Source organism: Psittacula echo (assembly GCF_963264785.1).
Source record: "Psittacula echo genome assembly, chromosome: 1".
Taxonomy (NCBI): domain Eukaryota; kingdom Metazoa; phylum Chordata; class Aves; order Psittaciformes; family Psittacidae; genus Psittacula; species Psittacula echo.
In genome coordinates this window covers 30,736,880-30,754,830 of record NC_137735.1, presented here as the reverse complement: position 1 = coordinate 30,754,830, position 17,951 = coordinate 30,736,880, and the positions used below count along the sequence as shown (strand labels likewise).

At 40.0% G+C, this 17,951-nt stretch overlaps 1 protein-coding gene across 1 annotated transcript in view; it reads right to left on the bottom strand.

Annotated features, from left to right (window-relative positions):
- Nucleotides 1-17,951, bottom strand: part of PAICS (phosphoribosylaminoimidazole carboxylase and phosphoribosylaminoimidazolesuccinocarboxamide synthase) — a gene marked incomplete at its 5' end in the record, with an annotated part of 39,585 nt that overhangs the window by 14,951 nt on the left and 6,683 nt on the right. The window contains 7 exons of the mRNA XM_080631175.1: nucleotides 3,207-3,397; nucleotides 4,445-4,510; nucleotides 5,951-6,352; nucleotides 7,055-7,126; nucleotides 10,831-10,917; nucleotides 14,751-14,840; nucleotides 15,835-16,272. Of these exons, the coding sequence (XP_080487301.1) occupies nucleotides 3,207-3,397; nucleotides 4,445-4,510; nucleotides 5,951-6,352; nucleotides 7,055-7,126; nucleotides 10,831-10,917; nucleotides 14,751-14,840; nucleotides 15,835-16,272 (1,346 nt within the window). The remainder of the gene's footprint in view (nucleotides 1-3,206; nucleotides 3,398-4,444; nucleotides 4,511-5,950; nucleotides 6,353-7,054; nucleotides 7,127-10,830; nucleotides 10,918-14,750; nucleotides 14,841-15,834; nucleotides 16,273-17,951) is intronic.

Here is a 17,951-nt window from a genome sequence, read left to right as displayed (position 1 = left end):
AAAGATATGGTTTTTAAAGGATTGCTTATCTTGACATCATTGCTTGGTGTTGGTTTTGATTTTTAGGCTGCACCATTTTCATGACGTAATTCATGTTAACATTTCCAGGAGCAGTTACATAGAAACAACTTGGTCTGGCCTTTCTTCTGAGAAGGAATCATATTTGTGGATCTAAGAAGGCCTCTCCTCCCAAGTCCTTTCATCCTATGTAATGCTCTCAGCATAACCATTTAGCATGGTTTAGATGGTGCCCCAAGTTCCATTTAACTTGCCCCTAAGTGGGCCTAAACTATTGTGTGACTGTAATGGATGTAAAGCTATGATCAGAGCAGAGACACAGCACAAGCTCAAGTGGATATAAAAAATACCCTTGAAAGAAGAGTTGGATTAACTACTGCTGGTTTTGAAGGGACTTTTTTTTATAAATCCTTCACTCTAGCAATCCCATAGATGCTGTCAAAAGCAGAAAGACCATACCTGTAGACAGTCGGTATTCTAAATGTGTAATATCCATGCTATTTTTATAGCAAAAAGTAATGTGGAATGGTCACTAAAACTGCAGTGAAGAAAGGTTGTCTTGATGCCACTTCATCTATCTCAGTGTCCTACATATTCAAGTAGATAATTGTTGTCTGTATAAATGGGAGTAGCACATAAATATTGGATGGTACCAAATGCCAGTGCACTTGACACCTCTTGCCATCTTTGTCTGAAAATAAATGTGAACAGAAAGAAAGAAGAGTTGAAGTGGAATCTCACACAAAGGGAAGTCCACTTTTTTTGGGTATTTGTCAAGTAACTTCCACTCTGTAAAGTTTTCTGAGAAAAAATGCTTCCCTTGGAAAGCCACTTGTGTTCTTTATTTTCTGTCAGTTCTTGCTTCACATCTATGTTGATAGGAACAGTTTCCAAACAGAGAGTGCAGATGTGCTCTGCAGTTCTCTGCTCTGACTTACTAAGAATTTAGGCAGTCCTTTTGACTCAGTGCTTTTGTGCAGTTTCCACCTGAACAACATTATTTAAAACCAGATACATATTTCTTGCAAGATCTGCTTATTCTAATGAATAAAATAAGTATTTTTTATTTTCTGGAAGAAGACAAAGCTTTTGGGGGGATGTTTGTACTGAATGACAGAAAAGTTTTGGAAAGATGTGGATTCTTGTGCATCAGTCAGAATGTTAAGTGCAGGTTGTCTTCTTTGCAGTGCTAACTGCCTCCTCTAGGTTAGCTTTTTCTTCTGTGAGGACAGCCATACTGCAACAAAAGCAGCCTTTTAGGTGCTCAAAGTTAGGCCTAGCACAGCCAAGAACATGTGGGGCTGCTACAACCTACACAGAAAACCATTTGCTTTTTTTTTAGCCCAGCTGGACTAGTCTTGTGTCAGGTTAGTGAGCTGAACTGGTTTATAGAGGATCCAGCAAGCTTTGGATTGCTCAGAGTAGCATGGAGAAAAGGGGATCTTCTTGTTGCAATGAGTTATCAAATCAGTTTCAGTCTTGCACTCATGGAACTGAACAGGTAAAGCAGAACATGTAAGTGATCCATATTATTTTCAGTACCGTTATTTTAAGAACTTAATTAAATCTAAATTAAACTAAACTGTTTAAATGTACTACAATGAATTAGGGTAGGATCACTCACTTTCATATGCGAAAGGAGTATCCTGTGGTTTTACTACTGGTAGGAATGGTAGTACGCATTCAGCTGGCTCTGCATGTTTAGAAGGATACCTGACTGCCATGATGGCAGGGACAGATCCCTTGTCCTCCTACCAAAGGCAGTAGTTCTGTATGCAAGTAATACAATGCAAATTCAGGGATGCATCTTTGAACCAATCCATTGCAAAGAGAGAATAGTATTACAAGTCAAAGGCTTAAAGTGAGTAACCAATGTGAACTGTGAAAAGCGGTAGATAAGCATACACTGAAACTGTATGTGCAAGTCACTGTACAAATGAACATGATTAAAACCCTGTAAATTTCTAGGGATCTTTCTCTGACTTCTCTGCATTGTTTTATGAATGCTAGTTAAGTGGCAGGTAAAATCTACCTTGGTGGAAGTTATTTACCTTCATAATATCGCTTATAAAAAATTGACAAGAAAATAATTACCCTTCCAGCAGGAAACAAAGCACTATGTCAGTAATATTTTTGTGTAACAATTTGTGAAGAGCGACTTGGATGAAATTTAGGCCTCTGTGTATAAAGAGATCTGTCGGCTGTTGCTGCTGCAGTAAGGACTTGACAATTTGACTTCAGTTGTGCCCTTGTGCATGCCCAGAACTGGCCTAGCTTTGGCAGGGCTGTGTAGATATATGCCCAGACATGGCAGAGTTCCAGAAATGAGTTGTTCTGCTTGAACACACTAAAAGGAAACCCCTGGAAATGCATGCCTTGCAGGCAGTACAGGCTATAGAATACTTAGACAATCACAAAATGAAGTAGCTGCTAGTAGGATTTTGCCGAGTAATAGCTATGGCATTGCATTTGTCACTTACTACATCGTTGTTCCCATGTTTTCTATACTTTGGTTACTGGGCAAGGCAGACCCCTTGCCCAACACAGAACAGGGACCAGAACTCATGCCTGCTCATTCTGAGTGGGCATCAACACTGTATACTTTCTGACTTACTGAATTCTCCAATTCACTGCTGCACAGCACCATGCCTTCAAGTGGGGAGCTGGGGATGGTCCCCCACCCCAGCATACACAGAAGGAGCAGCGAGGAGTGTAAATGCTGATAAAGGAATTAAGTGTTGCATTTTCCCCACCAGCCTTGCCTAACCAAAAAGAAGTTCTCATTACTTCAACTCTTTGGTTAATTGCAGAGGGCTTACTTTCTAGGAAGGTCATAGAGATGGTAATTGGAAATGATGAGATGAAATTTGAATTGTACATGTTTTCTTTATCAAAGTGTTAGTTTCTTTCCATTAAACCTGTTAATTGTGCCAGTAGGTGAGCTAAGGCATGTAGGTAGAGGTTATATCTTTTATTTGACTGATGTCATTGCTAAAAGATCGTAGTTAAGGATTACTATGGGAACTCATATATTGTTTCAGTTTATATGACAGAAGGTGAATATATTAAATGAGAGCAAGCATATACTCATGTGGGTGACCTTCACTCATAAATATGTCTGTCTAATTTTCTACTATCTGAGAGAATCTCTTTGCATGCTAATTTAGTAGAAACTTCATTAAACCAACCTGTTGTATGGCTGATGGATCAGCATACCGCTGTGTTCTGTTGAGGTCTTGTATTTCCTCCTGCTTACAAAGCCTTTCTAACAGTAACTTTTTGCCTTCTGTTACTGTGTGCACTCTCTCTGTTAATAGCTTTTGGAAGTGGAGTATGGCGTTTTCAGAAGTACTTTTCTTAAGTGGAACAGGTGACACCTCTGTTGACAAAAGCAAAGCATGTAGTTAGAGTGTGCAAGTCAATGAACTGCTGACACTGACATCTAGCTAGATTATACTAATGCTGTCCTTCTGTAACGCGTTTTTGGCAGGCGTTGCCTGGTGTTGTGTAAGGGGTCACTGTATAACGTCAAGGAGGAATGAAGCAGACCTTGTCAAAATTACTCATTTGAAACCTTCAGCTTTGCCTTGATACTGACTTCTGCCAGACTTGTTTGCCTAATAGGCAATAACTGAAAGTATGTTTAATCACATAGAAGTTAGTCCTGTTAGTACAGTTTGGGATGGTGAACTGAGCAGGTTGAATTCAGAAATGTTGTGTTTGGATCTGTTTGCCTTCAGCTGTCTGTAGACAAGAGAACAGTTTAGTATTAGATATAGGGCAAGCCTCCTAAAACTAAGATTGTCATCCCTAAGTGTTGGACTTTTTCATTATTTAAGGCCTGACAGTTCTGCCAGGAAAAAAACTAACAAGCTCCTGACCTTTCCTGTGTCAGATTGCACACCATGTATTTCTACCCATCCTTTCATTTTTCTCTCTCAGTGATTCTATACCATATCTTGTCTTTGGAATAGCTGCATTAACATGTTTTCTCTTGTACAACATGTTAGACATTGCATGTTAGACTTTATACATCTAAATACATGTATTTTTTCCTCTCATTTACTGATTCATGGTATATGAGGAAACCATAACTGTGATATATTGTCCCTGTTTTCCTCTGAGCAACACAAGTAATTAAGACATTTTCTTCTAAAAAATTTTTATCTTTTCCTTGCACTTGATTCTTATAAATGATGTTTGCTTCATTCATATCAGGGATGGGGATTAAAATAAATAAATTGCAGCTTTCCTTAGACCCACATTTTTATCAGGACTCTTCTTTTGCAGGTTGCTGAGGGCAAGAGAACCTTGACTTGGAGCTTGGTGTTAAATTCTAGGACTTCTTTATTTTTAAACAGTTTTAGTACTGGAAATCCAATTCAACAGCAGTGTATAGATGCTTTAAAACATCAGGAGCTCTTACCATCATTCCATGTTTTTCTCTTGATACTCAAGGATCCTGTGTTTACTGTTACATCTCCCACTGAAACTTGGAAAAGAAAACCAAAGTGACTATTTTGCAGAGATTCTTAAATACAGTCAGTCACACACCAAAAAAACCTTATACTACAAAAGCAAATGCATTGGAATGGGTGGCCTGGAGCAGTAAGAAACTTCTAGAAAAGTTAGGTACTGGGCTGGCACACAAAATCAGGGTGGAGACACATTTATTTGGCAGATGCCTCAAAAAGCTTAATAGCTTAAGCTGCTTTTCTGAAAGGTTATTGTTTTACTGTCTCCTGCATCAGCATTTACAGCACAGTCCTTTTCCAGCATCCTAAATGTAAAACAGCCAGGTTGGCTCAAATATTCTTGGTGTTGACAAATTCCATTCACAGACAGCAATAAGCAGTAATAATCTTCAGTTTCTGTATTTGGAAGAAAATGCTTGCCTTAAGAACGTGATTGAGCACAAGAATGAGATAGGTAAGAAGTAGTGGCATCATCCTATGGTTATGTGGATGTCATTCCAGCCTCAACTAATGGCATGACCATATGGGGCTCTTGGACAGTGCTTTAGGGCTCTGATTCATGACAGCTGGCTTAAAGATGGCTGGCTCCAGCAGTTTCTGCTTAAGCTATCTATCTGCCCTCTTCTGCAGAAATGGTTCAAGTCTTCAACTAACATCTGTGACATTGCAAATAGCAATTTTACTACTATTCTACTACCATTATTCTACTTAGCATTTTGATAAAAATCAGAGTTAGTTCTGGTTTACCATAACTCACTTGAGCTCTAAGCTGCAGTGGTTAAGTTGCTTCTACAAGAGCATCTGATTTGCCTGTAGCAGGGACAAATGCCCCTGAGAGCTGGAGCAGTCATGAGAACCCTTACAGCAGACAAAAGGTTAGCAGTGGGGTTCCTAGATCAGAGGTCTTTTAATACTAAAACAAAGGCAAATTCTGTTTAGAAAGCTGATTATGCATTGGCAAAATTAATAGAATAATTAACAATGCTCAAATAAGCATCACTGCCCTGGATTTTTCTCTCTTGACTGTGGTGTGAATTGTATTAATGAAGTTTACTTTTTTTGAGTCCCTTCACTTGGCTTGATTGTTACAGATTTCTGCAGTTCTAAATGGTATGAGCTTGCAGTTCTCTATCCATTAAGACTTTACATGCCTTGCTAGATCACCTCTAAAACCTGCCACATTTTATACCACCATTTCACTGTGTCTCACTTAAGCTTCCAAAAGCACAAAGATTCGCCAGTAACATTAAACGCTTCAGGTGCTTTCACTTAAATGTTCTCACTTCTAAACTACTCCAAAGACCATTTCCTTCTGCTAAGTTTTGCCTATGTGACCATGCAGATACAGGCTTAGTACTTTCCCTCACCATTCTGGCCACATATTTCACCCTAACGCGTGTCAACAGACTTTAAGCTTTGTTTTAAATGTTTTATCTCATCATTGAAGTTTTTAGTACCTGATAGGAGACCTGAACTTTCACATCCCCAGCCTGAGGGACCCAGCGGCTGCCTTCTTAAAATACAGTCAACTTCATCGTAAAATCTCATTTTTCTCCTGGGATTACCGAGGTGCTCGTTTTCCTTCTGCAGTGCACGGTATTCATATTTTAGGTTCTTGTACTTTGTGCGGCACTGTTTCCAATCTCTGTCAATGCCACGTTTCATTAACCTTCGGGCTATTTCCTCAAATATTTCTTTATTTCTTGTGGCCCCTTCAAGCATTTGTTGTATCTTTTCATCCGACCATATATTTATCAGAGCTCTGACTTCGTTATCACTCCAGTGTTTTCCTGCTCCAGTATCGTTAACTGTAATAACTTTAAAGTGATTTTGTGCTTGTTCCAAGGGAACGTGACTGTCTGAAAATATAAATAAAACAACAACTTAGTATTCCTGAATATACATACATTAAAGTGTAATTGTAGCTAATGGCTTGGTAAGCAGCTGAAGGATTAATTCATATTTATAATAATCTCTTATTAGGAAACTTTTAGTTTTACATTGTTAATATACATACATGATTACCCTGCTGTTAAGTATGCAAAATACATAGCAAGTAAAATCTCGTTTCTCCAAGGCATCTAAAATTGCACATTTGTCAGTGTAATTTTGTTGCTATTGTTGGTTAAAGACAGATGTATCCAAGTGCTACATGCAGGAAAGCAATAGACCTTAAGCTTTAAAGTGACAAGATATCAGCATTGATAAGAAAATGGGTTTCCAGTATAGTTTCAAGGCAAAGTGTCATGCAAATGGAAGTGCTACTGGGGATTCAATAGGAAAAAAATAATCTTCAGATTCACAAATATTCAGAAGTAGGCAGGTGCTGCTCATCAGATAAGCATAGAATGTGAAGTCAAACAACAGTATTAATGCAACTTTTGCTCATGACAGGGAACAGAACTACAAAACTAATTTGTAAGTTTAGTGATAAAGCTAATTGGAGTCAGAGTAGAAAAGTACAGCTTTGTTTACAGAAGAGATGTGGTTGCTCCAGCTTTGGTATTGTAGTTAACAACGAGATTCTGTTTCAGAATAAATGCATGGAAATTAATGCTCACCTGTCCCAACCATCCGTTTTGCTACTGGTGTACAAGATCTGTCTTCTGAGGTAGTGCTTATAGAATCATCATCTGTAGAAATACACACTCTTAAATAAAATAGACTTAGACAAATAAGCTGCTAATATTATTGCAATCTTCTGCATGTCACACCTATCTTCACTTAAAAATGTTATAACCCATTAATTACAGAATGGCAGAACCATAGAGCCATTTAGGTTGGAAAATACCTTTAATATCATGGAATCCAACTGTTAACCTAGCACTGGCAAGCCCACCACTAAACCATGTTCCAGGGTGCCACATCTATGTCTCTCAAATACCTTGAGGGATGGCGACTCAAGCACTGCCCTCGGAGGCCCGTTCCAGTGCTTGACAACTCCTTCAGTGAAGAAATTTTTCCTAACATCCAGTCCAAGCCTCTCCTGTCACAACTTGAGGCCATTTCCTCCTGTCATATCACTTGTTACTTGGGTGGAGAGGCTGACCCCACCTGATTACAACCTCTTTCAGGTGGTTTGTAGAGATTGATAAGGTCCCCCCTAAGCCTCCTTTTCTCCAGACTAAACACCCCCAGTTCCCTCAGCTGTTCCTCATCAGACTTGTGCTCCAGACCCTCCATCAGCTTTGTTGCCCTTCTCTGGACCCGCTCCAGCACCTCAATGTCTTTCTTGAAGTGAGGAGCCCAGAACTGAGCACAGGATTCAAGGTGCAGCCTCACCAGTGCCCAGGACAGGGGGATGATCACTGCCCTGGCCCTGCTGACTATGCTATTGCTGATACAGGCCAGGATGCTGTTGGCCTTCTCTGCTGCCTGGGCACAAGCTGGATCATGTTCAGCACCCGTCAGTCAGCACCCCCAGGTCCTTTTCCTCCAAGCAGCTTTCCAGCCACTTTTCCCCAGGCCTGTAGTGTTGTGTGGGGTTGTTGTGGCCCCAGCGCAGCACCCGGCCCTTTGCCTTGTTGAACCTCATACAGTTGGCCTCAGTCCGTCAATCCAGACTGTCCAGATCCCTCTGCAGAGCCTTCCTGTCCTTCAGCAGATTAACACTCCCACCCAACTTGGAGTTCCCTGTAAAGTTACAGTGGGTGCACTTGATTCCCTCACCCAGACCATTGATAAAGATATTAAACAGAACTGGTTCCATGGTGAACACCACTTGTGCCTGGCTGCCAGCTGGATTTAACTCCATTCACCACAACTCTTTGGGCCCAGCCGTTCAGCCAGTTTTTAACTCAGTGAAGAGTACACCCATCCAAACCATGAGCTGCAGGTTTCTCTGGGAGAATGCTGTGGGAATTGGTGTCAAAAGCTTTACTAAAGTCTAGGTAGACAACAAATGCCTTTCCATTATCCATTAAGCAGGTCACCTTGTTATACGAGATCAGGTTAGTCAAGCAGTACTTGCGTTTCACAAACCCATGATGACTGACTGGGCCTTATTACCTGGTTGTCTTGTACGTGCCGTGTGATAGCACTCAAGATGATCTGCTCCATAACCTTCCCTGGCACTGAGGTCAGGCTGTTGTTACCCAGATCCCCTTTTTGGCCCTTGTAGATGGGTATCACATTTACTAACCTCAGTCAGCTGGGACCTCCCCAGTTAGCCAGGGCTGCTGATAAATGATTGAAAGTGGCTCTATAAGCACTTCCATCATCTCCCTTGGCACCACTGGGTGGATCCCATCTGGCCACATAGACTTCTGTGTATCCAAGTGGTGTAGTAGGTCCCTGACTATTTCCCCTTGGATTAGGGGGGCTTCATTCTGCTTCCCATGCCTGTCTTCCGTCCCCTACCTCCACTAAGACAGCAGACCAAAAGACCTCACTACCACACCATCCTTTGAACATTGGCTGCTGGGAGCTTATCTCTAGTGAGCCTGGTTTTTCCCCTTTCCCTACCTGAAACTATTCTATGTGGCTTAAATGACAAAACAGGGAAGGCAGAAGAACTATTTTTTATTCTACCAGCATCTGAATTCTCTTCAAAATTCCACCTCTAGCAGGATAGAAAATCATTATATTCTTATTCTGCATGCCTACACATCAGATTTCCTCCCTCTGCAGAGGGGAGGCTATAATAGCTTTGCATTCTTTCTCAGCATAAAACCTATTCCATTCAGAAGTAAAATGCAGGAGCCCTCAAAATTCTTGAAATCACCTATGGACATCAAAACCCAGTTCTGCTGACTGGGCTCATTTCCTCATGCTTGGACTTCTCTGAGGCTGGAAGTTCACCTTTGTGTGGAATTGCTTTTTGGGTTGGGGGAAAGAGGAAGGTTAGTTCTTATCATTTTGTATGGAAAACTTAGAATCAGAAATACTGTCATGAGCATGTGTGTGTGATTTTCTGGGGATACTAGGAAAAAAGTGGTTTTCATAAATAGGCTACCCCACAACTCTTAAGAAAATTCTCACATCTTCCTTTAACACTTGCAGCTATTGGAAATACAACCTTGGGCCAGAATGGAGCAGTAGGTCTCCTGCTCCTGGGCTCTTCAAGGGTTTATGTTTTGTTTTTACTATTATAAAAACTCCCATGACTTTCATTTATGTGCCTATTCTCTCAACCATTCTGCTCTCTAATCTCTTTCTGCCTTCGGCAGTGCTACTTGTGTACTTCTGACTTGCGTGTTTACTATCCTCAATAGGATATTACGTGACAGGAGCAGGGAATTCGTGTGTATAAGGCAGTCAGTTGATTTGCATGATGTTTTATTCTGCGTCACTGTATATGAACTCTGCTCTTTGTGTTAGTGTGACCCCACTATGTCTCTGAACTTTCAGGGACACAGCTTTACTTAATCCTCAGTGTAACTTGTGTTTCTGTGTGTCATTGCTGTGATGGTATTACTCTGATGTTGTCCTCTGTGTCATACTTGTCACAGTTGTCTTTCATAATCAAGATCAGCCTGTCTAAACAGTCATAAAAGCTGTGTTGGATAGGGTGTCTGAACACCCAAACCTCAGGTAACACAATTGCCAAGAAGGGAGCTGTTGTCTGGATCACAGAAATACTGATGCATACAATAGCAATACTACAGTAGAAAGTTTCAACGTAAAAGGCCAAAGAATTGTTGTTCACAGAATCACATACTGTGAAATATATTTTCATCCAGGATATTAGGTAAATATGTTTCAATGTCATTATTTCCTCTGATGCCTCTTTTTCATGACCTTCCATGGTTTATATGCTCATTTATTCCACAAAATTAATATGTACTCTAATGTTAAATTTTAGAATTTTTAATAAATCTTTTTCTGATTACTTGTCATTGAACGTGTGACTTCTACATATTGCCGAGGCTCTGGTTTCAGTTCAACTTGTAAAATAATTTAGCATATTTATGGCAATTGTTTGATAGTAAATAGTCTGAAATCAAATGCACTCCCATGAAGTAGTTTGGAAACACAGACATGGTATAAAATGTTCAGGTATCTGAGACAGCCATTTGGCTCTCCAGTTTATCTTCTCTAGCACAACTGCATATGAAAAAGAACAGTATTTGTGTCACGATCAAATACAGTCTTATCACATCTAGCAAAATAAGGAGTATGTTGTCTGGGAAAATAAGATTGTTTTACTAATTGGGGGAAGGAGAAAAAAGAGTTTATACATGTTTGCACTATGAAATCAAACAAAACCTAGATTTTATCATAATCTAGAAGTAGAACAAGTATAATGTGCAGGAATAACTTACGAACCTTAGAAACCTGCAGTTCCCACAAAGGTAGAATGTGCTCTTAGAACCATCAAGACACAGTCTTGACCTACCTATGTCAATCGTCTCCTTCTTTATTTGTGTAGCTTCCAGAGCTGCTGGAGTGGAATTGGCAAAGTCCCCCTCATCTTCAAGGATTTCTGTAAAAAATACATTTATACAGTTAAAGTTAATTAAACAGGTCTTGAGTTATGGCTTGAGAATCCCCAGCTTCAGAATGCCATTAATGATAACTACTGTTAATACATCAAAGCTGCCATTTCTCTGCAGCAGTGGGCTTAGGAGCAGAGTGTATGCACTTATATATTAAAACAAATCCAGAACCCCATGTAACAGCTGCATAAGTTTATGGGTTCAATATGCAAATTTAGGTTATTTAAACCTGGATCAGAATTTGGTGAATGGTTTGCTGGTCTTGGTTGTAAGATGTGTAGTGACTGGTAAACCTCTACACAGCAGAACATGCCAGATGGTGACTTTCATAAGGAGTGCTTCAATACAGACTGAAATTATTGAAAGACTCTCAAGTGACTGATGCCAAGAGTCACTGAATCATCCCCAAAACGGACAAGGGTCTTGATGTTGCATCAGGGTGCTGTGTCTGAACGACTGATCAGCAAGGCTGCCTGCCTGCCTGCCTGATAAAGTACTAAAGGCCTGTCCTGACAGCTTGTGAGGGCTTTACATCACACAGCTGGGCCTCTCTTGACAGAGGTGTCCCTGGGCTCCCCTCCACGGGGAGGAGAGCTCTGCTCCTCTGCCATTGGCCTCTGGTGTTTAAGGGAGAACTCCACCCCTCTGTCCTGGGATGGAGGGATGGGCAGGCGGATGATGCAAGTGGTCTTTCCAGTCCTGGTTACCAGGTGAGGACACTGCTGTACAGAGATTAAGTGGTGAAGGACACACCATGGATCGATGACAGCATTTTCCGGCTCCCAGCCCATTCTCAGTCCATTCAAGAATATTGCCCTTAAACATTGAGTAATGAAGCATAATCTAGAGCCATTTTATTAAAAATTACTCCCCAAATCAATATGACCTTGTTTGCATCAGATGTTCTTTACTATGTGACCTGCATCATGTGCCTTTTATTTTTATTTCTTAGTGAGACAAGAATGTGGATAGGGAGCTTGGCTTTTTTTAAGCCACTGCTCAGAGCTTTTGGAGGGAAGGCAAGAGGAGAGCAAAGACTGAGCCAAACAGAACAAACCATTGCCAGTTTCTGGCATGGATAAAACACGGTGGCTCCATTCACTGTGAAGTTTTAGTGAAACTATAGACATTTGCCAGTAAATATGTTTAAATCTGTACTTTGTATTTGAAGCATTGCTCACAAGGCCACCAGAGCAATGCTGTTGCAGTCTTTCCTTTTACCCACTCAGACTGATAAAAGCTCTCTTCTCTCTTGGCACTCTGTCACTATCACTATTTATCCTGTTTTCTGGCTCATGAGGCAAGATCAGTAATTTGTCTCCTAATCTTTCCTCTCGTGTGTCTTGTATAGTATAGAAAGGGAGTGAGAAATGTCAGAGGTAGGGAGAATTTTCAGTGTGTGGCCTATGTTTATGCTCCACCAGGTTGCAAAGTTTCTGCCATTTCTGTCCTGCAGACTGAGACTGGATACAGGCAACTTGCATGCAGTCAGGAGTTTGTGTCAGCAGCCCAATTGTGCCCTGAGCTAAGCCGGTGAATAATCAAGAACTTTTGGTTTCATGCTTCACTGAGACACTCTATCTACTTCACACCAGCCTGGGGCATACGTATTAAAACATTATCATCTTTTGACTATATCTAAACGTTTTAAAATTCCAAGCACACAGCACTAAGTGTTTGAGCCAGTAAGTTCCTGAGTATGTACTGACTTAAGATCTTAACTTTAAACAATAGATTTTTAAAAGCCCTTGCTTAGGAATGCATCTTGGCAGTGTCATGACTTATTCCAGATTTGTTCTGAGAAAGACACATAGTAAAGCATTCAGGGCACTAAAAATCCTTAAAAAATAATTGCAATAAAAGTAATTTGTTTGAAGCAAAATACTTGCTGTAGATACTTTTTAAGAACTATCAGGCTACCGGCGTTCCTTAGAATCCTGTTTGCATGTTCACTGTTTTTCCCTGGCACTTCAGATTAATCGAACACCTATACACAGTCTGTGGTTCTACTGTGAAGTTGACACATGTGCAATGTACACGTACATGGGCTTTGAATTGATGAGTCGCTACTGCCTGTGTAAATTTGCTCTTCTAAGTAGATTTCTGGAATTAACTGCCCTTAAAAGTGATTCCGTGAAATAGAAAACATCAGTAAAAGTGTCCAAATAAGTTTTTTTATTTCCAGATTGATCTAATATGAACATCTTTTACCAGAAAAGAGAAAAATTCAGTGGCCCCAGCCTTTCCTAGGCTGCTTTGCTGAAAAAGCCATGGGCTTGCGACTGCTGTGATGCTCTTGCACCCTCTGCTGGCTAGTCTGTTGAAAATGTAGAACATGTAAGGATTGATTTACCTCTGTCTTTTCCTTCTCAGGTGCGCATTTGCTGCTCTTTGAGTAGCAAATACGTGGGGGGAGAGGTTGTGAAAAGCAATGAAACATCAAATAACCAGGTATTTCCCTGAAACTGGTGTATTTGTCTTTTGACTAATACCATCTTATTTTTTTTTGCTTACTAGATTATGGCAAACCTGACTAGACTGTTCTATGAAGACTGGCGGTTGTGACAGTGTTACTGTGGCTAATAACTCAGATTCACGTGTAAGATGGTGAGAAGCACGTGCATTTCTGAGGCAGCTTGTGCACTTCTACGCATGTATGCAGCTGCGGTTGCCAGAAAGCAGATGTCTGCCCAGGCTAGCTAGTGTATTATCTAGGGAAGCGTATGTATAACTCTGACTGCAAAGTACATTAACTCCATGTATTAATTAGGAAGATACAGTGACACACGGTCAACAGAATTTCTAAATTCCTATTTATGTCAAATTGGGTGGTTTTACAATTTTTTTTTAAAGGCACACGAGTATGTATAATTTATAATTACATGCTTGTTGAGAAACAGTTTTCTATGTAAGTTCTGTTGAACATGGAGTAGGCCTTAGGAAGTCAAAGCCTAAAGGCTATTGATTGTCAGACATCTGCTGATACCAGATAACCAGTGTGATGTATCACTGCCTGATTGCCTTTTGCACTGCTTGTCAGCAAGTATACTGATGAATACAGAGGTACATACAATCTCTGTACTTACCAGTTTCTCATTTTAAAAGTAAGTGAACTGTCTAGGAAAGGCGTGTATCACAACTGGAGAATAAAGGGGCTCCATGATACTGTTACGTAAAAAAAGTGCGTCTTTTTCTGCTTTATGTAATACCTAATTATGTTACCATTATGACTTACTTGTCATAGCTGTTTCTTTTGTTATATGCAGAGCTGCCGGATTCTCTGGAGTAGTATTTACAGTAACATCATCTGTCAGAAGATTTTTAATTTGCTATTAAAATCTTTCAGGTTCATGTTAGACCATTTAAAATTCTGTAAAACTACTCCTTAATGCCTAATTTAGACCATATTCTGCCTCATGCTACTGAAAGAGATCATGAGGTCCTCCTGTGGAAAGTCAGGTCTTCATGTGTCTCTAGCTGAATGTTAGATAACCCTAACCCTAATCCTTGGGAAGACATAGCTTAAGTAAATGCAGTAATACTTTGCATTTAACTTGCTTAAACTAATAGCTTCTTCTTTACATCTTGGGTCTTGAATCTTTGAAAAGATTACTTGCTAGACTGTGTTTTATTTAATTTAGCAGTGCTGTAAATGTGCATGTATGCCTGTACTGAAAGTATGGTTAGCAGTATGACCTTATCTCCTGCTTATAAGATTTTTAGGCCTCTGCATTTTCTAACGGTAATTACAATGTCAGCTTATCTATCTTAATTTGCTAAGTTTAGAGATTTATGTAAAATACAAGACTTTTCAGTTTACCTGAGTCAGAAAATTTCTTTATATCTGCAACCCGTAGGTCTTCTGACATGTTACTAACAGAGTCCTCTTCACCTGTATCTCCAGGCATTTCTGCATAAACAGTGCTATGTTAATTAGGGCAGTGCATTTGGGTACTACATAAGAACAGTTGTGCTTTTTCAAATCAAAACATCCATCCAACTTAGGATGCTCTTTATGCCAGCAGGCTGTAGTAGATGCATTAGCAAAAAGCCTAGAAACAGCAACTGAAGAGTAAATCTCCCAAAATGTTTTCATAGTTTTCAACCAGAGACTGTTATATTTTTCTTGACTTCTTCCATTACTTTACGAACTTCTAGTCTTATATTTGGCCACTGTAATATCATCTCCTGTGTAGGATTCTTACTGTGTTTAATTCTGTTCTGAACAACAGGCATGTTTCTGGTTATACATGCCAATAAAAAATGTTTTAGCTCCTGGGTAGTGTAGGTTCATGAGTCTACTCGAGTTCTGCATGAATCCATCCATTACCAAGTTATTCATTAATAACCACAGAAAAAGAAAAGGCAAGCTCAGCCAGCATTCTTGGTGCTATTCCTTTGCTATTTTCACAATAGTTGTCTCAGTAGTTTGGGAGTCTTGCTCCAAAGGCCTGTAAAACTGGGCTACAGGGGACCATAACAGATTGACAGATTGAATGTTAGTCTTCTAACCAAAGTCTATAACTACAGACTTTGTGGCTCAGTGTCTTAATTTTTCCAGTAACACAGTCTGACCATCACTCTGATCCATTTTTTCATCTAAGCTGGAAACAGTTTCTTCTGCCATGATTTTCACTGGAATTGGTCCCTCTGTATCACTTTATTTTATCCTACGTATTCATCTTTTTCCCCTCCTTTTGTTTCTCTGTTCTATTTAAAATATTTGGGGCAATTGCTCAGTCTGAAAGATTACGTTATGAAGTAAGACAAAACTACTAGACAAAATAGTTTCCATTCAATGTTCTTCTCCCCCCCCCCCCCCCCCCCCCCAGCAAATCGGTTAATCTACTTGGTTGCTTGGGGTAGGGAGGATTAAATGATATATGGGTAGCTGAAGTACTTACCTATGGAGTTCTTTTCTGATTTTGCTTCTGTCCATTCTGGACGCCTCTCACTTTCGTCATTATGTGATTTACTTGCTTGTTCCATGGTGCTGTGCCCCAGAATAGCATCCAGTTCTTTAAAAAATTTCATACTTTTTCTTGCACTCCCTGAGTCTTGGGCACCTTTTACACTCTTGTATTCATGTTTCAGATTTTTGTATTTAGTCCTGCACTGCTTCCAGTCCCTGTCAATCCCGAACTTTTGAAGTCTAGCAGCAACCTGTTCAAATATTCTTTTATTTCTCACTGTCCCCTCCAGTTGTTGCTGGATATTTTTGTCTGACCATATGCGTATCAAAGCTCTGACTTCATTAACAGTCCAGTGTTTTCCTCCTTCATTTGCTACTGTTGGGATAAAAGTCGATGTTTTGGAAGCCTCTATTGCTGACGCTGGATTACCTGCATTGTGTGGGGTAAGGGGAGACACAGATACGGGTTACCTGCATTGGGTGGTTGGGGAAGGACAGAGAGAATGAGAATGAAGTATGCAATTTCCTCATGACTTGTCTCTCCAGAGAAAGATGGAGCGGAGGTGACATTAAAATAAAGCTGTTGGGTATTAATATGTCAGAATTTTTGTTAGTTCCGACATTATTTCTGCCTTCTGAAAACCAGTATTAAGATAGCATATGTACCCTTAATCTAAGAGGATTGTTTCTTTCTGGTGTGACCTAATACACTGAACTTTTACTTGTAACACATTTGAAAATAAAGGATGAGCTGTTTTGTTGTTCAGACATTAGTGCTGCATTAGCACAATAACAAATTGTGCCTTGAGTCACTGACACTAGCTCAAGACTTTCTGCATTCATGCCATGCTTTTGGTCTTACACACATGCAGAGATTTAAACTAGGTAAGGATCTGAAGAATCTGATCCTAACTCTTTAACAAAGCACCCTGTTTGTGGGGTGCTGAGGAATGAAAACTTTTGTCTTAAATCACACAGGGACTGGTGTAATAATGAACCTGCTTCTTATTATGCTATAGAACCTTCACTTTTCTCACTGCAGGCCAATCAGAATTATTTGGGTCTTTTTATTAGTAGAAATTAAAGTTTGAATTATCTTACTCTGCAGAACAAAGATAATTATAAATTTTCTCCAGTTTTCAACTTTATTTTTTAAGAGGTAATGGATGCCCTGCAATTACTTAAAACACCGAAATATGATCTCTTACAGTTTTTTAATGTTTCCTTGTTTCTAATTATGAATTATATTGAAGTGATAAATGCATTTGCCAGTGTCTTATTCTAAAAGGGCAAGCCAGGTTATGAGGGTTTGGTACCTTACAGTCACCGAACTATATAGTGTGATGGCAAAAATATCTGACCTTTGCTTGTACATACAGCCCCAGTGAAGCATACTTGTGCATAACTACCTGTCTGGGGACAAACTTGTGCTAGATAGAGGCATTCTTTGCTAGTGTCTGTAATTCATTCTACTTGGGAAAAAGCTGTACTAACAGGTGTCAGTTTTTTCCCAGTTATTTCTGTGTTAATCGGGACTCTGCAGCAGCCAGCCCACTGATACGCTGTAGAGGAGGATAGTTTTCAGGTGACATATCTATTATGCTTTCTTCATTTCTTCCTGAGGAAGTCAAAGAAAATGCTCATTTACAGGTGAATGCAACCATAGGAACTGCCACGCTTGACAACTGCCAACGTCAGATAGGCTGGGTGTAGTCTCTGCTCGGTCTTACTGGGAGTATTTCAACTATCTGCATTTCCACAATGGTTCATTCTTCATTGCCAGATAGAGACCATAGAGAAAAGGCACAGGGGAAGAAAAGAGGAAGAAGAACACAGGTGTTTCCTGCATTTCCCAGGCAAAATGTGGGGGAATCTGGGAGGCATAAGGTTTCTTTAGTTCTTATGTAGACCACTATTTCTCACTAGTAAGTTCATTTGCAACTGAGCTTACATTCAGTTGTGGATATTAGCTCAAATAATTTCTAGTGACTCAGTGTATTGCTCATTTGTTCTGCTGTATTCAGAGTGGAAAACAGTGGCCCTCTTTGCTTCTCTCCCTTTAAAAAACAGTGATTCAAAATACCTTACCCACAAGCACCACTTTGAAAG